The sequence below is a fragment of the Cebus imitator genome, unplaced genomic scaffold (assembly GCF_001604975.1).
Source record: "Cebus imitator isolate Cc_AM_T3 unplaced genomic scaffold, Cebus_imitator-1.0 Scaffold369, whole genome shotgun sequence".
Taxonomy (NCBI): domain Eukaryota; kingdom Metazoa; phylum Chordata; class Mammalia; order Primates; family Cebidae; genus Cebus; species Cebus imitator.
The window spans coordinates 1,691,317-1,706,860 of NW_016107684.1; the positions used below are offsets into that span (position 1 = coordinate 1,691,317).

Sequence of the window (15,544 nt, forward strand, 5' to 3'; positions counted from 1 at the left end):
TATTATTATTATTTTTTAAGACTTTGCCTCTAGTTTTGGTCTTTGTCTCTATTTCTGAGAAAATAAGCTTCTTCCTAATTCTTCTCCCTCTGTGGTCTAAGTGTTGTGTTGTGAAATATTTCAAACATATAAAAAAATACAGGTGCTAGTAAAACACACGTCTATATGCCCAACATCTGAACTCAATAAGTGTGAGATTTTTAAAAATAGAAACAACATGTAAAATTTTATATATTTATAAGTAAGATTGGCTAATATACTGTCTTTCTCATATTGTCCTGCTTTTCCTTCTTTTATAATAAAGGTTATATTATTATTATAAAGTCAATTGAAGAAGTTTTTTTCTTTATTTCCGAAATAGTATAAAATGAAATAGTGAGGGAGTTCCTGAGACTAGGTGAAGAAAGAAAGTCTTCCACCCCACATACAATTTATCTTAGAGCCATTTATAATTTGTGCTTTTTGTGTATGTGAGAAAGAGGGCATTGCATACTGTTTCATTTTATTTAAGTTTTCACACATTTATTTTTCTCTTATCAGGTTAAATTTGGAAATGTATAAAGCTTAAAATAATTTGTCTTCAATGACATTGCAAAGAGTCATACTATTATTATGCTTTTTTTTTTACATCTACTTTTAGTTAATTAGATCTGCCTTTAACTATGTACTCTATCAAGCATTGTGTCCTTACCTTTTATTCCTCCTCACATTTATTTATACCGTCTCTCATCACTTCTCAGCCTTGTGGCTAAGATCAAGTGTATTCATACCATCTCAGCCCAGAGATGTCTTTTAATAGCTTAATAAAAAATACTTCTTTATCGTTGATGGTCTTCATTGTTCTTTTGTATTTAATGAATGAATGCCTTTTTCTTTTAGTCTTTCCTTCCTTCTTATTCTTTAGATCATTTATTAAATTATTTTTACACTTAAGCCTTTAATTTTCAATTTTTTCTACCCTTTAATATATGCAATTTACCTTTAAAACCATTTGAGTGGCATTTTAATATTTTCAAATACTTTTTAATTTTTGTTACAATTTTTTTTCTCTAACATGTAAAGCACATACAAGTATGTTTTTGAATGTCTAAACATATAATGGATGTGTGGGGATTAGAGAATTGATATTTTTGTAATATACTGCATTTAATTTATTTTTATAATATAAAGGTGAGGCTTTATATTATTCTTTAGTATCTGTTGAGACTCACTGGTCAGTTGTGTTGTGTTTTGTTTTCTTGTTGCTTTTGAGTGCTGCGAGAAAAATGCTTTCTCTAATGGCTCAGTAAAATGCCCTGTGTTAAAGTTGTTGGTTCAAGATTGATTATTCAGTTGTAAAAGTCTTCTGTAGCCTTAAGACAATTTTTTTGATTCAAACTATCAGGTTTTGGTAATCTGTGTTAATACTTTCTGTAGCATTGTGTGATGTCAATTTCTTTTTTATTGTTTGAATTTGACATTTTGAGGCTGTGCTATTGAAATGGATGTAGGTTTAAGGTCACCATATATTCCCATTAAATTAGTCCTTATGCACTTAAGGAATGATCTTTTTCATCTCTAGTAATATATTTTTGTAACCTTTATCTGGCCTGATGTTAATATTGCAGTATGACTTTTTTGTTGTTTTAAATTTCTGATTAGTAGCCTTAGTTTATTATTTTCTAATTTTTATTCTTTCCATACAAGTTTTATTTTATGTGCATTTAGCAGCAAGTAAATGGATCTTGTTACTTTTTATATCTAATATGAAAATCCAGCTACCTTTATTGTGATTGTTTTGTGCTTAATTTTAATTTTTTCCCTCCTTTTATTCCATTTGATTGATTGGGTTTTCCATCCATCCATTTATTTGGAAATTATAATTCTTTTTTTTATCCTATAGCTACTTACAGAATTTTAACTAAATAAGGGGCTAGTTCATATCTCTCTTGTTCCCAAAACATACCAGAGTTTTATAATGCTCTCATTTCAATTGCATCTTTCCATTTTACATAACAGTTATTGTGGAGTATTTTATTTCCACTGTTTGATTTCCCCCATAAGTCATTATTGTTTTCTACAGTGAATGTTTGTTTGGATTTACTCATGTCTATTATTAGTCTCTTAGCTTATCTTTGCCTCTGCAACTCTTGCGTTTCTTTTTTGATATAATTTAATTATTTTTTAAGAACATACACTAGTGATTATTTCAGCAAGATTCTCTAAGGGATAGAGTTTCAATTTAGGATACCAAAAACATTCTTATAATTACCATCATTGTCATTTTTTAAAGACATAGTTATAAATGAAATTCTACATTGACACAATTTCTCTTGCCCTTTTGAACGGATTTCACTGTCTATTTATTGATTTATTAATAGTATTTCTATCCATCTTATAATTTCTCTGGCGATAATCTATGTTTTGTTCCAAATGGTTTTAAGATATTCCTTTTATTATTGATGTTTGGAGATTTAAACACACTAGATGGATAAATGGGTATTTATCTTTCTTGCTATTTAGTATGTGGCTTTATTTAAGAACTTTAATCATTATTTCAATTCTGAAAAAATATTTCAGTCATTAGTTATTCAGATGTTGCCTCTCTGCAATCTCTATGTTTTTTAATTCTGAAGCTTCTATAAATATGCATTTTGACTTATTACATTCCCTGTATTTCTTCCCTATCACATTTTGACTCATCATTTTTATAATATGTCTAAATATTTTCCTTAAGTTCGTATCTTAATAATTTTTTTTCTCTGCTTTGTCCACTGAAAATTTTTTAAACCTTTTACTAAATTTGTATTTATAAAAGTATTATTTGGTTCTCCTTAAAATTAGACTGTTCTTTTATCGCAGTATCCTATTTTTTCATAATTAAAAAAAAATCACTCTTTTGTCTTTATTTAAAACAAGGATTGCCAAACTCTTTCAAGGGCCAGAGAATGAATATTGTAAGCTTTACAGGCCATGTGATTTCTGTAACAACTCTTCAACTCCACATTGTAGTGAAAAATATATGTGAACAGTTGGACATGATGATGTTCCAGTAAAACTTTATTTGCTAAAACAGGCATTGGACTGGATATAAATCATGAGCTATTATTTTCTGACCTCTGATTTAAAACATACTCTTTATAATCACATCCAAGTGGTTATCATAGCTCAAGTAACAGAATGGCAGTTCTTCTGTTTGTGTTTGATGCATCAGTTGACTATCCCTTATGGTATGTTATTTTCTTGTGTGTCATGATTTTGAGATGTGAACTCTACACACAGCCTTCTATTGGAGGTCAGTGTGCCTTGAGTTGTGGAATTATCCTGCAGAGCATGTTTGTATTTCAGATCCAGTAGCTAATTCATTTTTATTTTTTATTTCTTGAGACAGTTTCACTCTGTTACTGAAGCTGAGTGCAGTGGAGCAGTCATGGCTCGCTCTACCTCTACCTCCCAGGCTTAAGTGACCCTCCCACCTCAGACTCTGGGGTAGCTGGGAACACAGGTGCATGCCACCACACCTAGATAATTTTTTGTTTGTTTGTTTTACTTTTTTGTGGAGATGTGGTCTCACCATGTTGCCCAAGCTGGTCTTAAACCCCTGAGCTCAAGCAATTCTTCTGCCTCAGCCTGCCAAAGTAATGGGATTATAGGGCATGAGTCACTGTACCCAGCCTAATATTTTTTAAAAAGAATGCTTTTTAAAGTATCACCCTCAGAAATGCCCTGAATACAAACCTTTTGAAATAATCCAGTGCTTGTGAAATAATCCATGAGGAGCACACAGCTATTATTGCTGTCATTATCTTTATTAAAATTAACAGTACTGTTGTTTCTGTTGTTGCTAACTAGGTCTTGCCAAACTTACATACATTATAGTTGTTACTGTTCATGCATTTGGAGTTTTTGAAAATTCTTATTAATTGAAAGTTCAGAAATTTTTTTATTGGAATCTGGTGCTGCTTTGAGCTAAAAATATAGAAGAGTGAAGTATACGTTATGAAAAATAAAGATAGATAACTGAAGCCAGACAGAAACATAATGGAAGAAGCTTTGGGAATTTCTCTTCTGAAATAATATTTGTAAAAGGGATAGAAGTAAACATATAATTGAATATACATGTTCACTGTATATACGTGACTCTGTGTGTGTGTGTACATACATACACATTTCCCTCTACCTATAGTAAATTCATGCCTCTTGCTTGTTCATCACAGGGCACTTGAAATGGACCAAAGCTGAGGACATTGACATAGAAACCCCAGGATCTATTCTTGTCAACACTAACTTGAGGGCATTAATAAATAAACACACGTTTGCTTCCTTACCTCAGCATTTTCAACAATACCTCCTGCTTTTGCTCCCAGAAGTGGATAGGCAGGTAAGTAGAAGATTTAGATATTTGATATCAGCTACCGGTTATATGATGATGAAGTGGCAGGTCTGTTATCAAAGATGACTTACATACAGATATAGTATATTTCTGTAATTTATGCATATCTATTTATAGCTGTTATTAGCTTATTTAATTTGCTAAAACGAAACCATTTTTATTCTTAATAGCAAGCCAATTCAAATTTTAAAATACAGTACGTTGTGGTAGCATGAAAACTATAAACTTACATTGGAAAGGGAAAACAAAGAAATCAAGCATTCCATTATCAAATAAATCTTTAGAGTAGCTGCTCCTTTGCCCAGAGGGAATATTGAAATGCAGCAATAAAAAGCCAGGGTTTCTAAGAAATTATGTAGATGTTTTTATCCTCAGCTATTTCCAAAAGGCATTTAAAATTTATGTTTGCAATTGCTCTCTGAGAGTCTATCAGTATGAATATGATTGCCTATAAATAATCACCTTTTACCTTTTTAAAAATATAACTGGGAATGCTTTAAGTGTATTTTTATATTTTTGAAAAGCTTCGAAAATAAGGAAATACAAATATAAACCCATAAGAGCAGGCATCAATCATCTTTTAAGACCGTTTGCTTAGGAAAGAAAAGGAAAAAAAAATTCATCACGTAAACTTTTATTAAATTTCACAAAATTTATTAAGTGCTATCTAGGAAACGTTCCCTTATGATTCTTATTTCAGTAAATCCTGAAGCTGTATATCATTTTCAGTTGATGGACTTAATGCATGTATATTTATGAATTTGTGTCTTGAGATGATAGGTACATCCATGAATTGAAGTGGGCAAAATTTATTCAATATTTTCATATTACTTTGAATAAGTTTTCTTAGCTTTTTATTTGATTCTGTTTTCTTCTGACTTACTCATTTTCTTTCATATATATTTAAATATGATAAGCAATAGTTTGCTACAATTTATATGTATCTCTTTGGTAGTGATTATTGTTCATATTTAGAAAAAGATTATTTTGATTTTGGGCACATTTTCATTTCACTAGGAGTTTTTTCTCTTTCAACAACAATTTACTTAATATTTACTCTGAATGTGGTATGTTCTGGGTGCTTTGGAGTAATAGCAAGATGGTCAGTGTTTATTGAAGGAAAGATTAAATGCACTGTAGTTGGATACATAACTGTATTTGTAAATAATCAAAATATGAGTTAGAAACAGGTAAGCTTGAGGAGAAAAGTACAAAGTATATTTCACTTTTATATGCAGAAGGGAAACATCAGAGTCAAATTTAAACTTCTTGAATTGGGCCTTGAGATACAGAGGTAGAATTTGAATAAAATGAATGGAAAAGTACCAAGTGAGAGTCCAACGGTACACAATCAACAGCTAATTTGGTGGAAGTCTGGATTTTAGGAAGAATGGTGTAAATAACTTTGGAAGGACAGATGGGAAGTGGACTTTGGAAGATTCCTTGAATATGAAGCTGAGGAGTCTGGATGGTGTTCTCACTGTGTCTGTAATACAAAGCCATTGAAGGTTTTCCAATGGAGCTATGATAATAAGACCATTACTTTTTAAATTATTTCAACAGTACTGAAAGAGAATGTTAGACATGGGAAGCATGAAAGCAGAAAGAATAGTTAGAAAGCAATTTTAGTTGTTCCCAAAAGGCATAATGAGGGTTTGATTTTGGAGCATTGAATTAAAATTAAAGAGGAGGGGGATAATGCAGTTGTCATCATCCTTATCCTCATTCTCCTTTACCACATCTTTCTCCAGTAGTCACAATTTTTCATTTTGTCAAGTAACACCTGAAGCAAGGTATAGGGAAGAACCACTGATGACTCTTCAGTTATAAGCCTGTGTGACTTAGAATTTAGGCATTAGAAACTTTTCGGGGAGAGATCTGATTTATTAGCTTATACAACTATTTCCTCTACTTCAAAACAGGTGTAGTTTATTTAGTTACAAATCTGTCATCAGCTTCAGAAATAGGTTTGGCATGTACCACTGTGTTAGTCTGTTTGCATTGCTATACAGAAATACCTGCCACTGGGTAATTTATAAAGAAAAGAGATGTATTTGGCTCATGATTTTGCAGGCTATACACGAAGCATACTTCTGGCATCTGCTTCTGATGAGGGCCTCAGGAGACTTATAATCATGGTGGAAGGTGAAATCAGATGGCAAGAGAGGGGGAAAGGAAGGTAGTGCTAGACTCTTCTAAACAACCAGATCTTGCTTGAACTCACAGAGGGAGAACTCATTCACTGCTGTGAGGACAGCACCAAGACATTCATGAGAGATCTGCCCTATAAGTCAAACACTTCCCACTAGGCACATCCCCAGTATTGGAGATCACATTTCAGTTGAGCTTTGGAGGGGACAAAACCCCCAAACCATATCAACAGTGTACTCAGTAAATATTTTTGGAATGAATACATAACAAATTGTCCTAGCTTTAGTCAAAACTGGGGTAACCCAGATGGCCAGAATCTAAGCCCAATATTTTATTCAACCTCTGGCAGTTTGTCACCCAGTGTTTTCTAGTCACTCTGAGAAATATAATTGAATAAGGCACAATACTCATCCTTGAATAACTTAGTCCATTGAGAAACTATTTTTTATTCAAAAAATATTTACTGAGTATGTATTGTGTGTTCTACATAGGAATGTATCTTGTGGAAGATACAAGAATGAATCTTGTGGAAGAATAATAGAAGGGGGAAAGAAAAAACTTCATACGGAAATGTTTAATACTCTGCTCACTACTAGCAAAGAAGTTTAATCAATGGATAAGTGTTATACCAAGTTTAGTACAAAACCAGTTAAGAGTCACATAAATGTCATAATAAAAGTTGAAAGAAAGCTTTTTGAAGATACAGAGGATAAAGAAATTTAATCTGAATGTAGTATTGGAGAAGATTTTTACAATAGAGAAGGTGCTTACGTTGAACCTTAAAGGACTGGTAGGTGTGTTTCTTAAGTAGAGCCAAAAAAGAGTGAATTTTACAAAGGAAAGGCATGCCATTTACAAAGACTTTTCACTTATATGTTCCAGACGATTTAGTATTTCTGTATGACTTGTGCCACCTAAAGGGGAAAATGGTGGGCTATTTTGCTGAAGGGAAATATGGTCTACAACATTGATGGCCTGATAGTAGGCTAAACTCTTTGAAACCAGTATGTACCGACAATGACATGCAAGAAATAGTTTAAACACATATTTTAGTGCCTAGACATAGGAGAAGGGAAGATAATCCAAAGGATAAATAAAATGCAGTCCTTCTTTTCTTTTTTGGAAGCAAGTACCTCTGTGAATGATGGATTGGACAGCAGAAATGTAAGACCCAGAGAGGCTGGTTAGGAGACAGTTGCAGTAGTTGAGATATGAAATAAATGTCTGACCTTGGTATTGGAGTTGGAAATGGAAGGAATGAATTCCAGACATATTTTCAGCCCAGAATGAATAGGAATAAATGACAGCTATGGAATGGGATTGTTAAAGTTCTAGAAGGCAGCTAGAGATTTTTTCTAGGGTGAGTTAAGAAAGAGAAGCTCTGTGGGCCTGTCAGCATTTTATACCAAGAAATTTAGAGCTGGTGTGCTCTTTTTCTGCTCAAAGTGGCCTCAACCCTCTTTTCTCGCTGAAAGGGACTGGTAACTTGAAGCAACAAACTGCCAAAAGTAGTCTAGCTTATTGCAAATGTCCAAATGAAGATGAACACCACTATTTTGTGGCCATAATGAGTAGAGATGGCATGGGAATGTGAATTTGATTACATAGATTTAGTTGAGCCAGTTGAAGGTCTTATGTGAAATACCTAAAATTTCAATTATGTCTTCACATATTTATAGAATCTGGAATTCCTTGCTTTCTTGCTTTCCTCTGACTACCACAAGTTTCTACTGCTTTCTAGCATGAAATAGTCCTAAAGGGCCTTCTCCTCTGGACCCATGTGAAACAGATTCATTCCAGTATTACGTCCTCAAAATATGGAAGCTGAGTTGCCCATTTATCTTGACAGTGCTGGCTGTTAAGGCAGTCTTTCTAGGTGTTTCGTTTTTCTTTAGTTGTACTTCTCATTCTTTTTTTTTTTTTTTTTTAGAGTTCTGTTTATCTTAGTTTTTTTTTTTAATTTACCCCAGTTGTTTTTATCACATTGCTGCATCTAGTTTTATATTTAATTTTATTCTTCACACATTATACTGCAAGTAAAAGAAAGTCCAACTCAGAGACATTTAAGTCATAAAAGGACACTTACTGGCTCAGGTAATTAGAAGATAGAAGTTGGAGTGGGCTTCTTGTTGTTGGTTCTAGGTCTCAGTTATTATCAAAGGCTCATTTAATTATTTAAATAATTTATAAAATCTTCTGCCTTCTTCTGGATGTTTTTCTAAACCCGAATCTCTTTGTGTAGTATGTCTACCTGAATCAAGATATGAGCACTTGCCTCAATGCATGGGGAGAATACTAGTATTTCAAGCAAAAAGACCTAAGATTCACACTAATGGTACTGCTTAGATCACATGAGCATTTCTTAAACAATGATGCTAGGCAAGGAAATGGAATATGCAAATTGGCCTAAACCAGATATGCCTACTATCCTTGGAGCTTGGTGTGTGTTCATCATCTCCTGAAGTAAAGTGGTACACTTGTGGTAGAGGTCAGAGATACTTTAAAAACCTGTGTTTCAGAAGTTTTACCAGGGGATATATACAGGGTGGAGTAGATGTTTGGTAGGCAATTAACAGCACCTGTTGAAGTGGGGTTGTAACTAAGTTTTGTTTTTAACATGTTGGATTGAAATTCTTCCACTATATGAAATGTCCAGAAAGTTATTATGTATGCAGATTATAAGACAGTAGAAGATTTAGTTAACAATAACATGTACATAGATTATTGTGTCTGCTGTGAGATTTGATGGGATTGGGAGATAGCATAGTCATCGCAGAGAATACGTGTATTTGTGGAGAGTGTGAATAAGAAAAAGGATGGGAAGGAGTCAGAGAACAGATAAAAAATAACAAATCCATGAGAGATTATCAATCTGTTGGTCATATACAGGCAATAGTGGTAAATGTACAATAAGAATTCACTGGAGACTAAGTAAGATACCTTTCATTTGTCCCTTCAGACCCACACTTCCGTCTTCTTTGCTCTGCTTTTGTCCAGAAGGCTAGTCTGTATGTGGACTACTACATCAGGAGGGCCTGTGCCCTCCATCATCCTTTTCTAAAAATGTTGTAATAATCATAAACGTTTAGAAATTTGAAGAGATATTTGAGAATAAGTTTTCAGCCAGATGATTCAGTGTCACTTTCTCCTCCAATATATGATGACTTGAAAGGTGTATTTTCTTTTTTTTTTTTGGTGTAGTCTTGCTCTTTCACTCAGGCTGGAGTGCAATGGTGTGATCTTGGCTCACTGTAACCCTAGCCTCCCGGGTTCAAGCAATTCTTCTGCCGCAGCCTCCTGAGTAGCTAGCACTATGGTCTTTCGCCACCACACCTGGCTAATTTTTTGCATTTTTAGTAGAGATGAGGTTCACCATGTTGGCCAGATTGGTTTTGAACTCCTGACCTCAGGTGATCCACCTGCCTTGGCCTCCCAAAGTGCTGGGCTGAAAGGTGTATTTTCTGTGAACAAGGACATGTTGTCTTACATAAGCACAGTGTAACCAGTGAAAATCAGGAAATTAACAGTGATGATTATCATGTAATTCTTAGATTCTGTCCAAATTTAGCCAGTTGCCCCAGTAATGTCACTTTTAGCAACAGGATCCAGTACTAAATCTGTCACTGCATTGAGTTGTCGTGTCTCTATAATCTCCTTCATCTGGATCAGTTCTTTAGTCTTTCCTTGATATTCATGACCTTGACACTTTAGACAAGTGACATGTCTTCATTATTATTTATTTGTTTTTGATTTTTTTTTTAAGAGAGATGGGATCTCATTATATTGCCTAGGGTGGTCTTGAACTCCTGGCCTCAAGTGATCCTCCCACCTTCACCTCCCAAAGCACTGGGATAACAGGTGTTAGCCACCATGCCCAACCTCAGTAATTCTTTGATCACTTCCTTATTTTGAAGCACATTAAAGTGTTCTGATCTTATTGTATACTTTTGCTGCCTCAGCCTAGTAATGAATCCTTTCTCCAAAAAGCACTGGTTCCCAGTAGTGGAGGATGTCATGAAATTAAGATGTCATGAAAGGCGTGCTTTTTGTTGTTAGGATGTTGCTCCAAGATCTAAGAGAGATCTCATAAAACTACACTTATGTGTATGTATGAATACCCATATACATGCAGCTGTATATGTGTGTGTGAATGCTTCCTTAACCTCTGTGTCTTAGAGACAAGGAACATCATGTAGAAGAAAGTGTGTGAGCCTTTTTACACAATGTATAAATATAACACAATTTATATCTACATTTATTTCTAGATATCTCTATCTTGTAAGCCATGAGTTCACACTGATACCTCCAATCCTAATCTAATACCTCACAGTTCATTCTAGTTTTCTCTCTTTCCATAGATCTCTCTCACTTCTCTGACAGTGAGAAACCCACTTCTCTTATTCTTAATATATCTAGGTATTTAATTATCACCTTGTAGATAGCTAGTCTTCCATCTTAGCCACCATACCTCCCCCATGTGGATGGTCTCCTCCTGGCACAGCCTGTGACTCTTGATGACAGGCCACCCACTCACCCACCTTGCTTGGATATTTTACTGCTAAACATCTGACACTGTATATCAGGCTACTTCTCGGTGCAGGTGACGACCTCACCATGCTTGGACTCTAAATCTCCTCTCCAGGCCACCTCTCCATGCTACCTCACCCCACTTGGCTCTGTGATTCCCTCCTGGACTGTCATGGCCGCACTCCCCTCTCCATCTCTACACGCTTACAGTGCTTTAAGCCTCACGTCTAAATGTTCAGAAGAGGGAAAAGAAGGCTGTCTGGATTCTGATTAGATTCAGCTATTCGGGAGTCACAGCAATGGATTGAATAGAGGAAGAAAAGTGAGATTGAGCACCCTATCCTCCCTGCGATGTCAGCACAGGCTGCATTCATTGGCCAGCTCCTGTCAGGACATCCTCTCCATACAGCCCTCTCTGTGTCTGGTCTGATAAACTCTACCTCCCCTCACACTTCAGGTCAAACACTAATTCCAGTTATTAGTTCCAGTTTACTGCACTATCCTATGTAGTGGTGTGGCACCTGGGCTATACCTTTTTGAGTTACCCACTTTACTCTTGACTGATCCTAACTTGAAGGAGCCATCTGTACCTGCTGGGACTCTTGACTGGCAGACCTTGTGAGGAAGATGAGTAATAGAGATGTAAGCAAATTATAGTAGTTTGGGATAGGATTGGGATGTATATTTCATTCATTTATTCAACCAAAGCATATTTAATGCCTGTAATTCACCAGACTCTGCTAGCACTGATGATGTAACTGCCCATAAGTCATAGTTCTTATCCTGAAAGAGAGAACTGTTCTAGAGGAAAGAGAGATGCAAAAGCCTGTAATTACAGAACAGTGCTCTGATTGTAGTATATGTATCATGCTATGGGAACATAGAGGAGATAATAACCATTGTCTTTAAGATTTAGAGAAGGCTTGAAAGGGGACGTGTCATTTGGGCTGGATCTGGAAACGTGCAGGAAGGTTATTGGGTAAAGAAATGTGGGGGGCATTTCAACAGAGGAAATGATATGTGTCAGTAATAATGTTTACTTATAATACTGTGTATTCTACATGTGTTATCAGTAATTCTTACTATAATTCTCTAAACAGTAGTATTAAACCCACTTTCTATATGTAGAAGCTGAGGGTCAGGGAGGAAAAAGGTCTAACCCAACTTTTTCCAAGTAAAACCATAGGAGTGAGAATGGAAACACAAGTTTGTCCAACTCCAACCTCATGCTTTTGCTCTACATGATATTCCTTGTCCCCAAGACACAAAGACAGAAAAGTACATTTTGTCTGTCAACACATAATTTGAAATGGCTTGGATATAATGTGAGTAAATTGAGGCTACAAAGGTAGGTTAAAACAAGCATTTTTTAAAAAGGCTTCAAATGTCAGTAAGCTATATAGAGCATACCAGGATTTTGCACTGGAGCATGACATACATATATTTTTGTTTTAGAAAGAGCTGTGATGAGGGACTGAAGCATAGAGCAGAGAAGGAGTCCTAGATTCCCCACCTTTCTGGGGCTTAGCTGTACCCTCCTTTCTGTTCCTCAGACTCAAGCCTCTTCTGTGTCTCAGCCTCTGTGCTTTCTAATAACTCTGCAGTGATGCTTTCTTGACAGGGATGCTTTTGGCAAGACCAGCTCCTCATCCACCAGGGCTCAAAGTTATCTCCTCACAAAAGCTTTTCTTGCCTCTAATCCCACTTAAAGCACCTTCTTTAGTTGTTTTTTGTCTTATTTTTCAGTTTATTTCCTTCCTGGCACTTGCCATGGTCTGTAATGAGCTTGTTTATGTATTTGTTTTTCTCATTGGAATAATGGCCTCAGGACAGTCCTTTATTTCTCCTCCTCATGTGCTGGCACATAGTAGGTGCTCAGTAAAGGTTTCACGAATGAGCAATTGAATGAATATAAGCTGGGAAATTATTTAGCAAGGTAACTTAGCTAATAAATGTAAGAACTTTAGCCACAGACATTATAGAATGGAAAAGAATTTTTTATTAGTTTACTCACACTGCCATCACAAAGTTCTACAGCCTAGGTGGCTTACAACAGAAGTTTATTTTCTCACAGTTCTTGAGGCTTGAAGTTTAAGATCAAGGTGCCAACATGGTGGGATTCTCCTGAGGCCTCTCTCCTTTACCTGTTGGCCGAGGGCCTCACTGTTTGACCTCATTTAACATTAATTACCTCTTTAAAAGCCTTGTCTCTGGAGAAAATCATGTTGGGGTTAAGGCTTCAATATATGAATTTTGTGGGGGCACAATTCAGTCCATATTGGACATTTTGGAAATAGAGTCATCTGAACTTGGTAATTGGATTTGGGGGAGAAGGAGGTGCTAAATACATATTTTTGGCATTATGTTTGTTGTGCATTTGAGAATAGAAAAAGGTTGGTAATTTTTTAAAGCTAGGGCACATTTAAATATGCTTTTGGCTTAACAGTTGTGGCAGTTAATCGGAGAAATTAAGGATGGAAGAGATAGTATTTGATTTACTGGCAAAAGTTTTTGAATACACAAGAAATAATTGACTAAATTGGAGACAAAGCTTATGTAAGAAAAACAAAGACAAAAAAGTATTGATTTCTGAGATCAGAGGGAGGCAGGAAAGAAAGAGTAAAAAATAAGTAAATATGGAAAATGCAGTCGAAAGTGAGAGTTTTCCCCTGGATGGTGGTGTATGTAAGTGTCTGCTAAGAGACCAGAGGATCAGGGATTTCAGGAGAGTAAAAAGATCATGAAGAACAGTTTGGTGGGTTTTCATAGGAATTCATTCTGGAGAAAAAAATTGGTTGCTGAGAAGCATTGAGGGCACATTTGAGAAGAGATGGCAGTGGACCCAGTTGGTCTATTTGTGTGTTTTTCTCCGCAGCAATGCTAAGTACTTATGCATGTAGCTTGGTAACACATGTGCAGAAGTTAGATTTTGCAAAAGTCAGAGATTTACAAAGCCTCAAATTTGAAGGAGTTGAAGGATTTTAGGAGACTTGTAAGGTGCTTCTTGACTGATTAGATGTGGTCGATTATGAGATTCAGGCAGCACAGGAAGGAAAGTAAGGTTGGAGGAGCTGGGCTGAGTGAGTGGACAGGAAAATACAGGTTGGAAGACAGGAAACTATGTTGATAAATGGAGTGTTATGGGGTCTTAGAGTAACACAGTTTGGATATGATCAGGTTTAGGTAAACACATGGTTCAAAGTCATCTTCTTGGCCACAGCATTTTGGTTCAGAGATGAAATACAGAGAAACCAAGAAGTCAGAAGAGGATTGGTCAGTGCTAGCAGGTAGGTAGAATTATAGCTAGTTCTTCCCTCAATCCCGCATATGGGAATATTGGTTTAATAAATTCACTGCTTGGCTTTGTAGCCAGACATGCCTTTGTGCATAGCTCTCGGCAAGATGTGCTTGGATTATTTTTAGAACCTCCTCGATTATACATGGCATATCTCGCCTTCCTTTAAGAATTTGTACTTTATAAACTGTGTCTACATAGAACAATTTTGTGACCTTTTAAAAAATACATGGCAGCTGGTAGAATAAATGTCACCTAAAGTTGAGTCCTATTAAAGTTTTTATTACACTTCCAAATTGAACCTTACTGATGAATAGGTTGTTGTCATTTCTGTCATCGATATCATTTTTACGTGATGTTCTTCTCTGACTCCCTCTATTTGGTGCTATCGGGGTTAACGGGTGTCTCTGCAAATGTTTATAAGACCATCCCCCAACTGCGTCTAGATAAGTTATGCCTCCTATTTTGTGTCTAGATGGTAATTGCAGCATTTTAGTCTATTCTTACTAAACTCTTAATTCTTTTTGCATTTATATCTGTGTTGTCTATGGCCTGTTAAATAACTAGCCACTGAAGGTTACGTACTGTGTAGGCTCTTTAAAATCCTATCTGGCTTTGTGTTCCTCCAGTTCTGCATGGCAATAATGCACCTAATTGTAACTGTGGAGAATGTCATTAAACTAAAATGGAACATTTACACAACCCCTTTTGCAGAGAACTTTGGACTAGGAAAATGGATGTGTGTGTCAGACATTTTACAGCACAGGAGAATGTGATTTATTGATTTCTGATGGCTCTGTTGGCATCAGTGTATATATTTAAAGAAGTCACGCAGCCTTTATAAATGCAAATGTGAAAGGGCTTTCCATCTTTTTCCTCCATGGAAATAGCTCATACATTTTCGATAACTCAGGCTCCTCTTAAGAGATTGCTCTGTGTACTGTATATATTGATTTAAAAATTATACTGTTATTTTATTCTAGAAATAGTATGTATAATGAAATGTCAATTTACCTAAAAGATTATAAAATTCAAAAGTATTAAAGATATGAAAAATACTAGTATCTTAAGCCTTTAGGTAAAAGTAAGTGTGTGTTTGAGATGTAATTATTTTAATGGAACTGACACTTTGGCTTTTTTGCTGAGCCTGAAAGCATATCTTAAAGTACTTAGAAGATCCATTATTTCTTCTTGCCTAA

General features: G+C 35.5%; 1 protein-coding gene across 1 annotated transcript in view; it reads left to right on the top strand.

Moving 5' to 3' along the window:
* The window catches only part of ASXL3 (ASXL transcriptional regulator 3), a 171,538-nt gene that overhangs the window by 101,721 nt on the left and 54,273 nt on the right, over positions 1-15,544 (top strand). Inside the window, 1 exon segment of the mRNA XM_017507138.2 lies at positions 4,197-4,360. Coding sequence (XP_017362627.1) covers positions 4,197-4,360 — 164 coding nt within the window.